Below are 13,766 nucleotides of genomic sequence, written 5' to 3'. Positions count from 1 at the left end.
ACTTGGCATAGACCCTTGTATATAGTAAGTGTTTCTAAATGACATCTATTATTGTTATATTCAAAGATTTAAAGAATTTGGCCTAAGCTGATATGAAGTAATGGTTAAATTATAGTGGAATATCCTAAGAGCCGTTAGAAATTATTTGACCAGGCAAGGAAAATCTAAACACCTCTGTTCCACCTCCAGATACTGAATTGGGCTTCTCTCATTCCTTCTTTCTCCTTTGTCACAAGCCAGCAGCTCACCTGCTTCTAGTTCCTCTTCGTCATATCCTGGCATTCCTCTCACCCCAAGCTGCTTGGAATACAACACCGACACCCTTGTTGCTGACAGTCAAGACCTTTTTGAATAGGTGACACATTGACATGTCCAGAAAGAGAAAATGAAGAAGGTGCAGCGACATATTGACAAGTTTTTTTCCCACTCCTGTCTGTCCAGCCCTCACCCAGATCAACCCTACTTTGTGATACAAAAGGTAACATGCTATATAAACACTGCTCCGCGGCTTGCTCTTTCCACAAATCATCCTGGAAAGCTTCCATTTCAGTAAATAGCAAGCATCTCCTTTTTTTATTTTTGGCATAGTTTTCAGAGTGGGGATGTACCTCGGTTTACCTAACTTGTCCCCTACAGAGGGAAGTTGTTTCTAATCTGCTATTACAAATCGGGTTACAGTTGGTAATCTCATTGATACCTGTACAGATATCCAGAATACATATCCTGAAGTGAGATTCCAGTGCAAATTCATTTGTAATTTTGGTATCACCAAATTTCCCTTCAAAAGGTTATACATTGTGTTCTCAGCAGCAGTGGATGAAAGGGCCTATTTTCTCACACTCTAGTAAGAGAGTACACCATCTAACTTAGTTCATCTCTTTAATACTAAGAGTTTTTAGTGATAATCCTTTTTTAGGAAATCAGATGGGAAAAGTGCAGCAGAAACATAACAGGGAAGTACAGTGCTTTGAAGTCTTGCAAAGAATCGTTGAGGGATGCCCGAATTAGCAGGTGAAAGTTTGATGAAAACCAATATATTTACATACTCTTGAAGTATCTTCCCATAAGATAATTAATAAAAAGGGAAAAATTATAATTTGACAGCAGAGAAATAAACTTGGCAGACATTATCAATGTTAATATCACCTGTGATGGGTCAAATTAACATACTGATACGATGCCCGGAGAAGGACACAATATTACTTCTGTAGTATTCCTGCCAAAAGAAAGCCAATTTCTATGTAATCCTAAGTAAACCTCATACATACATAAATTGAGAGACTTTTTAGTCTAGATTCAAAAAAATGCCAAAGTCGTAAAAGACAAAAGATAGCAACTGTTCCAAACTAGAAGGCACTAAATAAAGAGACATGACAACTAAATGCAATGTGTGATCCTAGACCAGGAGATGGGAAAACACATTTTTTTTTTTACTTGGCACTACTAAATCAATGTTTCCTAAGTTGTGGTCCAGGGCATTCCCAACACCTTTCAGTGTGTGGGTAAAGTCCAAACTATTTTAATATGTAACTATTTTAATAATAATATTTATATGTTATTTAGCAAGTTCTAAACGGATCCTGGGGCCAAAAGTTTGAGAACCACTGCTATAAGGAACATTAGCGCGACAATTGGTAAACTTATAAAAAGGCTTATAGATTTGTACTGTATCAATATCAATTTCCTGACTTTGATCACTGTACTTGTGGTTTTGTAAGGAGTTATCTTTGTTTTTAGGAAATTCATACTATTTAGGAAGAAACATACATTATATTTGCAACTTCTAAGCAGTACAGAAAAATAATATGTATTATAAGCACACACATATATATGATAGAAAAAGAAAATGAAAAGGAAGTGCAGTAAAATGTTAACATTTTATCAAAGTTAACATTTGGGGACTCTAGGTGAAGGGTTTATAAGAATATTTTTTACTGTTTTTGCAACTTTTCTATTAATCTGAAATTTAAAAAAATTTTTAAGTCTTAGTCTTACAAAGTTCTTTTAACATTGTCACCTCCTGATCTTTTTCCCGACTCCTGCCCCAGCTCCATTGACCAGACTCTCCTATGTGCTCTCCCTGTGCATACTTTAAGTCATATGACCACTGGCATTGATTGGGACTTTCATCTTCATGTCTGGCTTCTGCTATGAAGCATGGGGCATGAAGCGTGAAGTCATCTTTCTGTCCCCAGACTCAGCTCCATGCCTGGTACATACTGGCATTATTCACTGTCTGTTAACTAAATGATTGTATGGCTCAACAAATGAATGGAAAAATTTAACCCAACCCATGATGCATGTCCTTATCTACCAAGGCAGGTGGTCTGCACCCTTATCTTTTTTCCTGCACATGTTCATTAGACCACCTGCACCGCTTATGCAGGGTCCCCCTCACCTGCCCTCCTCCAGGGACCTCCTTTGCAAGTCACAAGTCTTAACAACAACTACAAACCCTAATAGCTTGTTCCTGTCTCAGGGTCTCTGTCCATTTCTTCCATGTGGGCAGTTCTTTCCTAAGATTTTTATTGGCTCTCTCCCTCCTTTCATTCTGGTCCCTTTATGTCAGTTCACTAAGGAGACCTTTCCTGCCACTCTTTCCAAAACGGTAACTTCTCTACCTTCCCCATCACTTTCTATCCCTTCTCCCTGATGGATTTTTCTCCATTAACATCTGACTGACATGCTATTTACATACATATTTTAAATATATTGATTATTTATGTGATTGCTGTGTGTCTCCCCTGACTGGAGTCCCCTTAAACTAGAACGGTTAAAGAACTCTAGAATTCCTGTGACTGCACCAGCTTCCAGGAGTCTTCAATCACACAGAAGGCAACATACGTACCCAGCATATACTGCTGCAGCAGGCCTTCTGACACTGTTTTTGGCTGTTTAGGATGAGGAAAACAAAAACAAATCTGCCCTTTATCTCCATTAGTTTGAATTTATTTTATCTCCCCAATACCAAAAAAAGTAAAACTAGCAATACACACCAAGAAATAGAATTAAGTGCGTTTGCTTTTAAAGAATTCTCAGCAGTTGCCCGTAGGTTTTCCACCTGCCTCACACTCTATCTCCTGATCCCCCAGCAGAATTTCACCAGGCATCTCCCAATCAGCTCATCCACCTTAGAAATATCCTTGACAAGCACCCTGTGGCCCCTGGTCCCGTGCTCCCCACTCATCATACAGGGCTGAGCAGGGAATGGTGCCATCTGTGGATCACAGGTGCACCCAGTGTGTATCCTGCTCTGGGTCACAGACATGTCAGCACTCAGAGGCATGAAGCTGGCATCTCATTTCGGAATATTCTTCTCTCCACTCTGACTAGATAACACAGGCTCTTTCCCTAAAGAAAGTTGAGAAAGAGAGGACATTGCAGCGAGCAGAAAGAAGGCTAGATGTGTCTGGACAGTCACCCTGGCTAGTTGTATTCACCTGTTTTCTCCCTCCTGGTTTGGTTAGCCAGGAAAAAAAAAAAAATCCTGCCAAGTTCTCTCCAAGCCACTTTCTGACCAAGTTTGAATTTGTGAACATGTTCTCCCCCTCCTTTTCTATAAAGATGAAGAAGCCAGTGAGGGAGGATGGGGAAGGAAGGTGTCCTTGCTTTCCCTGGACCTGACTGAACTTTAAAACCTCTCTGCTAATTAAACAACAGTGGGCTCTACCCTTTGCTTAACCCTGTGAGCTGGTCATCAGCCTTTGACCTCATCCTCCCTCCTCACCAGCTCCCTCCCCCACCTTGGCCTCTGGAACCTCAGCCAGATTTGGAGGAAAGAACCAGTTTTCAGAGGGGTTGCCTCAGACCACACTATCTCCACTCGCCCAGCCTGTGAAAGACTAGCGACCATGTTTTCCAACAGGATGGGAACTGTAGCTGCTGCAAAAAGGTAAGAGGGGCCAGCTTCCCCTTCACGTGCCCTCCTGGGGGTTCTGACCTCTGAAGGACTCTGAGCATGACCTCGAAACCTTCGAGAAGACCAGGTGTCTCCTGGTAGTCACAAAGACTCGTTTGGAAGACGTCAAACCCGGCGCCCTCCCACCCACCCTACTCTCGCTCTCAGGGTGACGCTTTTCCTAAGCCACACCTAGGCTTTTCCTCAGCTCAAGAAACAGAGGAATGTCATCGTCCCTCCTGTGCGGATGCTGCACCAGCCCCCACGGCAACCAGGGCCGCTCTGGGGCATTCCCAGGGCCCGCCGGCGCCGGCGCGAGGGGACACATAACCTCTGAGGCCCTCCTGACTCCGCTTCAGCTCCTCCTTCCTCTCGGCTGCTCGCCTCCAAGATCTCAGCGACCTCTGACCCAGGACGGCAGCTCTGTTCCCTTTCCTCTGGAGATTCCTTCCCCCTTGACAACACCACACTCCCCCTTGATCTGGGTTGTTCTAGGAGGCTCGATGTGGGCTGTGGCTTAACAACCTTGGTTTTCCTTTGTGCGCAGAGAGCTTCCCATTCCCTCCGCCTCCACTTCTATTTACAAATGTAGCTGAGGAAGAAAGTGGAAAGACATGACAGCAAGGTTTTCCTTCTGCTTCCTCACCCTACCTTCCATATCCACTCCCCACGCCAGGGCCTCCGCTTGTCTCCTGGATGTGCCCCCTGAAAGGGATGCAGAGTGGGCCTCGGATCGCCGAGAACCCCTCCGCCGCCGGCCCCAGCTGCCAGCCGGCCCCACGCTGACCCAGCTGACCTCCTCGGCGAGCACTTCATACTCGATGTCTGTCTTTCCTGCCAGGGGGAGATTGAGAGACAGGACCACAAACAGACTCCCTTCTCCAGCCCCCGGGACCGCAAGTCGGCCTGAGGGAGCCCCTGCCCACTCTGTCTTATCTACAGAAATATTATGAGAGGTTCTCTCTTGGTTTGCTTAACGGGGTACCACAATTCTTCTAATTTGCCAAATACATGATCTCATTTTTTAAAATGTGAGCTTAGGTTCGTTTACCTTTAGGGAATCCATGTTGGAAGCTATTGAAATTTCCAGCCAACAGAAACCTGAGCTAAGGCAGTGAGAGAGCCAGGAGACAGAATTAATCGAGTCTAGGGTCTGACTCAATGGAGAAGGTGAGAGGGGGACCCCCAGGGTGACTCCCCGGTTTCTGGATTAGATGACAATGTGCATGGGGGACCCATTTGCTGAATTGGACGAGGTAGAAGGAGAAGCAGGTATGTGGGTGAGCAAGACCAATGCAGTTTGCTGTATCTCAGGAATCTGCAGGGCATTCAGGGGGCATTGTTCAGCACACAGCTGTGTGGAGCTCAGTGGAAGTGTTAGGCTCAGTCTAGAGACTTCAGCACATAGGTGGTGCTGTGCCTCGTTCATTCCTTCTCACCCGTGTGTATACTGAAATCTCTGCTCCATCAATCAAAATCCTTCCCACCTTTTATCATCCAGGTTCAATTCCATCCTTCTCTAATGCCTCCTCTTCCTCTCCTAAGTCTTCGCTGGGCATGAAAGGTCCCTGCCTGTTTTCCGTATGTGTATGTCCCATGTCACCAACTGGAAGCTTGACCTTCCTTCTTTCTCCCAGCACATGGCCTGTGCACACAATACTTCTGATAACCATGAAGCAATAGTTGATTCCAATTTCAACATGATTGTGTCCAGGCAAATATAATCACCCACCTGCAAAGAGTCCAGGACTGGGCCCTAGTGCGCTGAAAGAGTTTTGGCCCTCCCCCTGGCCACACCAGGTGGGCTGGAATTCTGTGCTTTACAAGGGCACGTCTGTGATGGGCAGTGGGGTAGGGAGCTCCCAGCCTAGCTTAACTCAGCTTTCTGTCCCTTATAGGAGGACATGTCTTCTCTCCTTACTGCTCATTGGCCTCTGGGGCTGTGTGACTGTCACCTGTCACGGGAGCCCTGTGGAGGACATCTGCACAGCCAAACCTCGGGACATCCCTGTGAATCCCATGTGCATTTACCGTTCCCCAGAGAAGAAGGTGACTGAGGAGGAGGGCTCCGAGCAGAAGGTCCCTGAGGCCACCAACCGGCGAGTCTGGGAACTGTCCAAGGCCAATTCCCGATTTGCCACCGCTTTCTATCAGCACCTGGCTGACTCCAAGAATGACAATGACAACATTTTCCTGTCACCCCTGAGTATCTCCACAGCTTTTGCTATGACCAAGCTGGGTGCTTGTGACAACACCCTCAAGCAGCTAATGGAGGTACAGTCCAAAGCCTTCTTTCCCAGCCTCCTTACTGGGGCAGCCAAGGAAATGTTTATGCCAGGTCTAGAGCCCTTCAAAGACTGTAGGTGGTATCCCAGTCTCTCTGTGTTTCCCTTTCTCCTTCCTATGCTTTTTTCCCTTCTTTTATCTATTTATGCATTTAGAAAACATGAGCTGAGCATTTATGCTGTGCCAGGCCCTGGGCTTGAAGGTGGCTCTTGGTCAGCAGCCGGCGGGTGTGCTCTCTAGGTATGTTAGCCAGGCCGCCCTCCCAGAACCAGCACCATTTTCTTTTGGTTTCTACAGGTTTTTAAGTTTGATACCATCTCTGAAAAAACATCTGACCAGGTCCACTTTTTCTTTGCCAAACTGAACTGCCGACTGTATCGAAAAGCCAACAAATCCTCCGAGTTGGTATCCGCCAACCGCCTTTTTGGAGACAAATCCCTTATCTTCAATGAGACCTATCAGGACATCAGTGAGGTGGTATATGGAGCCAAGCTCCAGCCCCTGGACTTCAAGGTGAGTGGCAGCTGTTATCCCTGACCTCAGAGTTCTTCCTCTGCACCCAGAAATTGAGGAGGTATAGAAACAGGATGCAAATGAACACTGCTTTGCTGGTTGAAGGCAGGTGGGCTATCAGTCAGTCAGAACTCCCAGAATACTGTCTTCTCTTCTTGCTCGGAACCTAGGAAATCAATGGTATCTAGGGCTTAGATTGTAGTAGCTGCTCTGAAAAAGTTGTATAAATAATTTCAAATATATACCAAAAACTATTCTGGAGATGCCAGTCCTATAAGATATCTTTGTTAATTTAATTTCTTAAATTCACCATGGTCAAATAAAATTGGTGTATAGTGCATGTGAGCGTCTCCTCTTGGAGGTTCATGAGGCAGATGGGCTTAATGCCTACGGAGTTTTCTGAGAAGTCCTACAACAAAGAAATATTGGCTTTATTCAATGAGCATTTCTCAAACATTTTTACCGCAGGCATCCCTCCTGCCCCCCACCCTTGCAGTACTCATCTGCTTCCCATAGAACATGTTTTGGAAACCTGAACCTCAAGAGTTCAGGTTTCCAGTCAGAGAAGGTAATATTTTGTTTTCTTTCTCCCAGACTATTTTCTCCTTCTATGTTCCTTTATTTCTTCCTACCTCTCTTTCACTTCCTTTTTCTCCTGTTAAATTCATTAACTATATGGAAGATTCATGGCACTATACTAGGTATGTAAGATTTCCCCGATCTGGGTTAGATTGGTGGTTTAACCAACAAGTGGGAAAGGACAGAGGGATGATGAATAAGATGAACTGGTACACAGGGAAATGGAGAAGCCAGTCAAATAGCACAGGTTAAGGCAGCTTTGTTTCCTGTTCTCCACAGGAGAAGGCAGAGGAGTCCAGACTGACCATCAACAAGTGGATAGCTAACAAGACTGAAGGGCGCATCACTGACGTCATTCCCCCGGACGCCATCAACGAGTTCACTGTTCTCGTGCTGGTCAATACCATCTACTTCAAGGTACTCAAAATGGCCTTGGAGAGACCCAAGAAATGAATGCTTGCCCTCCAGCTTACCCTCTTTCATGCCATTGGGCATGTATAGTGGATCCTTTCTGATAAACAGTTCATGTGTGGTCTGGAATGAGATACACGTTTGATGAATGTCTAGAACCATGTCTAGGGCCATGGCTGCTGGCCTGAAGTCCAGGGAGGTCTGTTAATGTTTCTGGGCACAAACAGAGCGTACACACTCACAAACACAGCATGTCCCAGCTGCGAGGCATGCATGGCAATAAACTCTCACACATATGTGACAATTTCTGCTGTCCAGTTAACTCCATTTTGAAATCTGGGACAAACTGACAGTTTGTCAACAATCCTCAGAGATGAAATTTTTTTCCATCATGTGGAGCAGCTTCTCCAGTGACTCAAAGCTCTCCTGGCCTGAAGCTTTTGAAGCTCCAGGTGCCAGGCTCACCTCAAACTTTGCAAAGGCCCTTTGATTTGATGATGCAGATGGCCTTGTCTTTTTCAGAGAATTAGGAGTTCTAAAGACTGCTCCAACTTGATTGAATTTGAGGAGGGTGCGGGAGAGGGCATGGGGAATAAACAGATCAGTGATATTCAGGAAGGCCACCAGTTTAAAGCAGGTAGAATCGTGGCCAGTTTGCCCATCCTGGGTCACACTCCATATGCATCCCCCACCGCACCCACAGGGCCCAGGGAGTAGCCAGTCACTGCTGGTTGCTAACCACTCTGTCTCTTGGGGTTTCCTTCTTCTCAAAAGTGGAGTACGTTGTGTTTCCACAATGGATATTTACCCTTTACAGTTCATGAAACACTGTGCTGTTTATTAGCCCTTTTTATCCTTATAACATCACAAATGAGACCTTGGGCCATTCATAAAGATTACTAAATTTAAATCCTGACTCTTTCGTTTCCAATTGTGTGAATGCAGGTGAATTATCTGAGACCTTTCTATGTTCCAATTTTTGCACCTGTAAAATGGCAATAATGCTCTACATACCTTGCAGGGTTAATGAGGGGGTTGAATAAGTTAATGCATGTAAAATGCTTAGAGCAGTGCTTAACACACAGTAAAGCCTCCTACAAATATCAGCGATCACCAGTTCCTAATTTTATAGGTGAGGAACGACCCCTCAAAGAGTTAAATGACTGTGCCAAAATCAAAGAGCCAGAAGATGACAAGGAATGGTAATTCTGGCTCAGAAATTTCAAAGGGGTGTCTTGTAATCCCAGGGCTCCTCCTGCTTTAAATAAGAAGTTTGCCAGGAATCACCCCCCTGCCTGGCAAGGCTCCCAGAAGACTCCTGGGGTTATTATCTGTGTCTGGCCTTTACCTGTCTGGGACAGAGCCCAGCATTTTGGAGGGTGGCCTTTGAGAAAGAGGCTGGTGGGAGGCTAAAAGCAAAAGGCAGTAAACTCATTAAGAGACTTGTGAATAGGCGAGTAGGTTGTTTTTATTTTTCTCATTATAAAAGCAAGTAGTCACTGCTGATAATCGTGGAAATAAGGAAAAGTTAACAGAAAACAGAAAAACACATAATTCCGTCACTCTAACAAAGTCATTGTTAACCTTTTCATGCCTATCCTACTCATCTTTTTCCTAACAATTATACTCATATTAATGTAATACATAATGTGGATATTTCCATGCCATATTCTCCTCTGGATGCTTTTTGGTCTTCTTGTGATTCTCCCACTTGGTGTCTTCTTCCAGGGGCTGTGGAAGTCAAAGTTCAGCCCTGAGAACACAAGGAAGGAGTTATTCTACAAGACTGATGGGGAGTCGTGTTCGGTATCCATGATGTACCAGGAAGGCAAGTTCCGCTACCGGAGTGTGGCAGAAGGCACCCAGGTGCTTGAGCTGCCCTTCAAGGGTGACGACATCACCATGGTGCTCATCCTGCCCAAGCCTGAGAAGAGCCTGGCCAAGGTGGAGCAGGAACTCACCCCAGAGGTGCTGCAGGAGTGGCTGGAGGAGCTGGCAGAGACGCTGCTGGTGGTCCACATGCCCCGCTTCCGCGTGGAGGACAGCTTCAGTGTGAAGGATCAGCTGCAAGACATGGGTCTCGTGGACCTGTTCAGCCCTGACAAGTCTAAGCTCCCGGGTCAGTGGGGGAAGGGGGAAGGACACTCCTCCTCTTTCTGTTCCCAAGGTGGTCTGAACAAAGGCGGAAGCCTTGGAGGAACAGTAGTGAAGAGCAGTGAGTCAGGGCACCTGGGCTCTAATCGCAGGCCTACTGCTGACTCAGGGGAGCCCCTTTCCCTCTGGAGGTCTGTTTCCTCCTCTGTAAAAGGGAGAGTCTGCTTTTGGATCCCTACTGGACCCCTTTGCATTTGTAACTAATAAAGGAGATAGGACCAGGGAGAGAAGAATTTGAAAATGTATCAAAGTCAGAGCAGAGAGACAGATACGATTAAGAGGTGGGGACAGCTGAATCCCACAAAATAGGTCTAGTGACATTTAATCGCCTTCATCTGCTCTTCCACAGGGCTCATGTGTTTTCCTTAAGGTCACCTGGACAGGTACCACCAACCTTCTCCCAGCTGTAATACTTGAGTAACGATGTTCAGTAGGTTTGGTTCCTCTAGCCTACCATCCTTTTAAAATATGAATGAAAATGTCTCTTTTTTAAAAAGAAGTTTATGATGCCAGGCAATTGGATTTCTTTGAATGTGCTTAAATATGTGGCCAGGCTGGGAAGAATGACATTCCTACTCAGTGGAGTGTGAGTTTCTCTTTAGTAGGAGTTCCCTGCCCTCCTACCCCCATCCAAGAGCTGAAGCGTGAGATCAAACTCGCAGGAGCCCAGCCAAGCAAGCCCAAGCACTTCATTATTTTTAACATGTATTTATTTAGGGGATATCATTATGTGAGGGGCCAGGATTTCAATTTTTTAAAAAGGCTCCCAAAGCCCTCCCAATCCAAATGGAATGCCTTTCTGTGAGTGGAGGCCAGCCTTCTCCCATTTCACAGTGCCTTCCCTGGTCTTCCTTCCAGGTATCGTGGCAGAAGGCCGGAGTGATCTCTACGTCTCGGAAGCATTCCATAAGGCATTCCTTGAGGCGAGTACACCTCCCTTCTCTCTCTCTTCTTATGCTGCTTTTTTATTCCTGTGCTGCATTGTTATTCAATCATCAACAGCCCATGTGGTTTGTGACTTTAGAGGTCTTGCTCCCCTGGTTCTTGTGGTGTAGATGGCAGATGCTTGAAGGGCAGGACGTGATTGTGGAGAAAGGCATGTGCCCAGTGTCCCTCAGACCCAAACCTCCCTCAGACCCAAGCCTCAGGAGGACTGAGGCTTGCTACCAGTCAGCCCTGCCCTGAAGCCCTTGTGGTCCAGGTGTCCACCCTCCCTCCCACTCCCTCTCCTGGAGCAGGACAAGCAGGAGCACCGGAAAGGGGGAGGGAGGGTGACAGGAAAAGTGCCAGCCAAGGCTACTGAGAAGGAATTCAGAGGAGAACTAGGAAGAACATGGGCTCATGGAAACCAAGGGAGGAGTTTTGAGAATGCATCTAGTAACAAGATTGACAAGTGACCACGGGTTACCTTGCCCTGAGGAATTTGGACAGAATAATGGGGACACATGTCCAACTGTAATAGTTGAAGAGTGAATGGAAGGTAAAGAAAAGTTGCTGGTGAGTGTGGATCATGTCCTAAAGTGTGTTCTGGAGAACTAGAGCTCTGGACTACACTGCAGGAAAGAGAAAGTCAGGTGGTCAAATTTCCTGCTTGAGAGATCAACAGTGCACCCTCGCGTTTTGAAGTCTGAGAAGTTCCAAAGCAAAGAAAACAGTTCCATATTGCTTAACCTAGTGCTTCCCCAATTGAGGTTCCCATGAAACCCTTTATTAGAGTAATAGCACCTAAAGCCTGTAGAACTTCTGGTTTCAGACAAATATTGAACTATGGACCAACAGTTCTAGTTATCTGGGGAGTCTGACTCATGGAAATTCCAGGATGTGACCTGAGAATCAGAGTACTGACAGAGCGTCTCAAGGGACTTTAATGGATAAGCATGTTTAGTATTTACTTGTTTAGACTATTCTGGGGGGGAACCAGGATATGAGGAAAATGAGAAGGGTCAGTATTTCAGTATTAGAGGTCACAGGATTGAGGAAATCACAAAAAATGTTGTGGTCAACAAGAGAGGTTTCAGAGAATGGTGCTCAACGTCCAAGCTCAAGTGGGAAGTAAGTAGTCAGGAGGAAAGTGGAGGGATCAGGGGACAGGAGGAAGTCAGGTTAATTGTAATGGAAGTGAGGAAATGCGATAGTGTGAAAAAACAGAAGGTCTTTAGTTTGAGAGAAGGATAATGTAATTATTATAAGTTCAAAGATAGAGCAATTCTGAGAGATGGCAAGTTCAAGGCACAGCCATGGGACTAGTTCGTTTAAGAAGAGTGAAGGGTTTGGGGAGATGAAAGAAATGGGAGGTTAGGGTGGTGAATGGGCCTCCTCCCAAAGTATCGTAATTTTTAGGTCAAATGATAACAGGAGTCAGGATGAACAGAAAGGCTGTGAGCTGGGTGCCCAAATCCTCGAAGTGGTGATATAATCCATAGGACGATAAACGTCGGTGTCTTGTAGGACAACAGCAGGAACAGAGGGACACTGAAGGTGTTGAAGTCAGAACCAGGGCTTTTATGTGGGTCCTTGGAAGGAAAAATGACACTGCTGACACCCTTTTCGAAATGCATTGTGAAGGGAAGAATCTTAGGAGACTGCAAGGATCGCTGAGTTCTCAGGTTTAACAATGGTTGAAAATCCTCAGAAGAGGCCCCCAAATATAAGTGGTCATCTCAGAACTTCTTGAGGGCTTTAAGTTACTATCAGAAAGCAGCAGCGGTCTGGATTCACTTTATCTACCTAAGCCTACTCAACAGACACAAGGTTCACCCCTGGCTCTTGGAAGGAGGTTGTTTTCCTTGAAAACCTCGGGAACCCAGTACACACCCCAGCGGACTGTAACTGTAATGGCTCCTGGGAAGCCATTAAGAACCAGAATCTGATTTGCACACAAAGATCCTGGTTTTGCAATAGCTCCAGTCTGCTCATAAATTTAGTCTTAGAATGGTCATGGTCATAGTATGGGGAGGTGGGGGGATGGGTAAAGGAGGGGCAACATCATCCTCCAGCCCACAAAGCTCAGGGATCTGAAGTGCTTTCATCAAGAGTCATTCTGGGTCCCTAAGCAAAAATTTCTCAAGTTGTCTCCCTCTGGACCTATGGCAATTCTGTTCATTGTAAGTTCAAATACCACTGTTTCAGTCCATTACTCCAAGAAATACTCATCTCATCCAACCAAAAGACCCTCCTTTTTCCCTAGGCCCCAGGTCCTGAGTGGCTGCCTGGGGTAGTAGTTCTATATGGGGTCTTGATGCTCCAAGAGTGAAATTGCTCTGTAGAGCTCTGGTCTCCAGTCGAAATCTCTTTTAGCATCTAGTACAAAATAATACTCTTGGTATGAAGGTACCAAACAGAAATGTGACAACATGGTATACACTGAATTCTGTTTCATAAGGCATCCAACTGGAATCCTTGCACTACCATCCACACAGGGGTTGGTTTGAACTGTATTCATCAGTATTCACTGGAAGACAGAATGAGTGCAAGTAGGGTAGGTTTCTATGGGGAAACAAACAGCACTTGGAAGAGTTGCAGTGTCTATGGGTGACTTACCTGCCTGTAAGGGACTGCACGGGAGCTAACATAGCAGCTTTGTTCCCCACTTGACCTGCAGGTAAATGAGGAAGGCAGTGAGGCAGCAGCAAGCACCGCCATTGGGATCGCTGGCCGTTCACTGAACCCCAACAGAGTGACCTTCAAGGCCAACAGGCCCTTCCTGGTGTTGATAAGGGAAGCTGCTCTCAACACTATTATCTTCATGGGCAGAGTAGCCAACCCCTGTGTTAACTAAAGTGTTCTTCTTATCCTTTGCACCTCTTCCTATTTTGGTCTGTGAATAGAAGTAAAAATAAATACATCTACTCCCATCTCACAATTATGAATGGACTTTGCCAGTTGAAATGAAGACAAGGACAGGAAGATGCTACTGGGGATCTGG

The 13,766-nt window shown here is 45.7% G+C and overlaps 1 protein-coding gene across 1 annotated transcript; it reads left to right on the top strand.

Moving 5' to 3' along the window:
- Positions 1-3,734: 3,734 nt before the first annotated feature.
- On the top strand, positions 3,735-13,703 carry SERPINC1 (serpin family C member 1). The gene is made up of 7 exons (XM_017673714.3): positions 3,735-3,892; positions 5,797-6,172; positions 6,482-6,697; positions 7,556-7,693; positions 9,416-9,806; positions 10,700-10,764; positions 13,443-13,703. Exons 1-7 carry the CDS (start codon positions 3,852-3,854, stop codon positions 13,617-13,619), a joined length of 1,404 nt encoding a protein of 467 aa, XP_017529203.1. The 5' UTR covers positions 3,735-3,851; the 3' UTR covers positions 13,620-13,703.
- Positions 13,704-13,766: the final 63 nt, after the last annotated feature.

The sequence above is a fragment of the Manis javanica genome, chromosome 11 (genome assembly GCF_040802235.1).
Source record: "Manis javanica isolate MJ-LG chromosome 11, MJ_LKY, whole genome shotgun sequence".
NCBI lineage: Eukaryota > Metazoa > Chordata > Mammalia > Pholidota > Manidae > Manis > Manis javanica.
This window is presented reverse-complemented; position numbering and strand designations above follow the sequence as displayed.

Excerpts from the sequence above, each read along its gene's own strand:
- SERPINC1 (XM_017673714.3), top strand. The coding sequence starts at position 3,852 with ATGTTTTCCAACAGGATGGGAACTGTAGCTGCTGCAAAAAG. Across the intron at positions 6,173-6,481 it reads CCCTCAAGCAGCTAATGGAG|GTTTTTAAGTTTGATACCAT; the intron begins GTACAGTCCAAA and ends TGGTTTCTACAG. Across the intron at positions 9,807-10,699 it reads TGACAAGTCTAAGCTCCCGG|GTATCGTGGCAGAAGGCCGG; the intron begins GTCAGTGGGGGA and ends TCTTCCTTCCAG.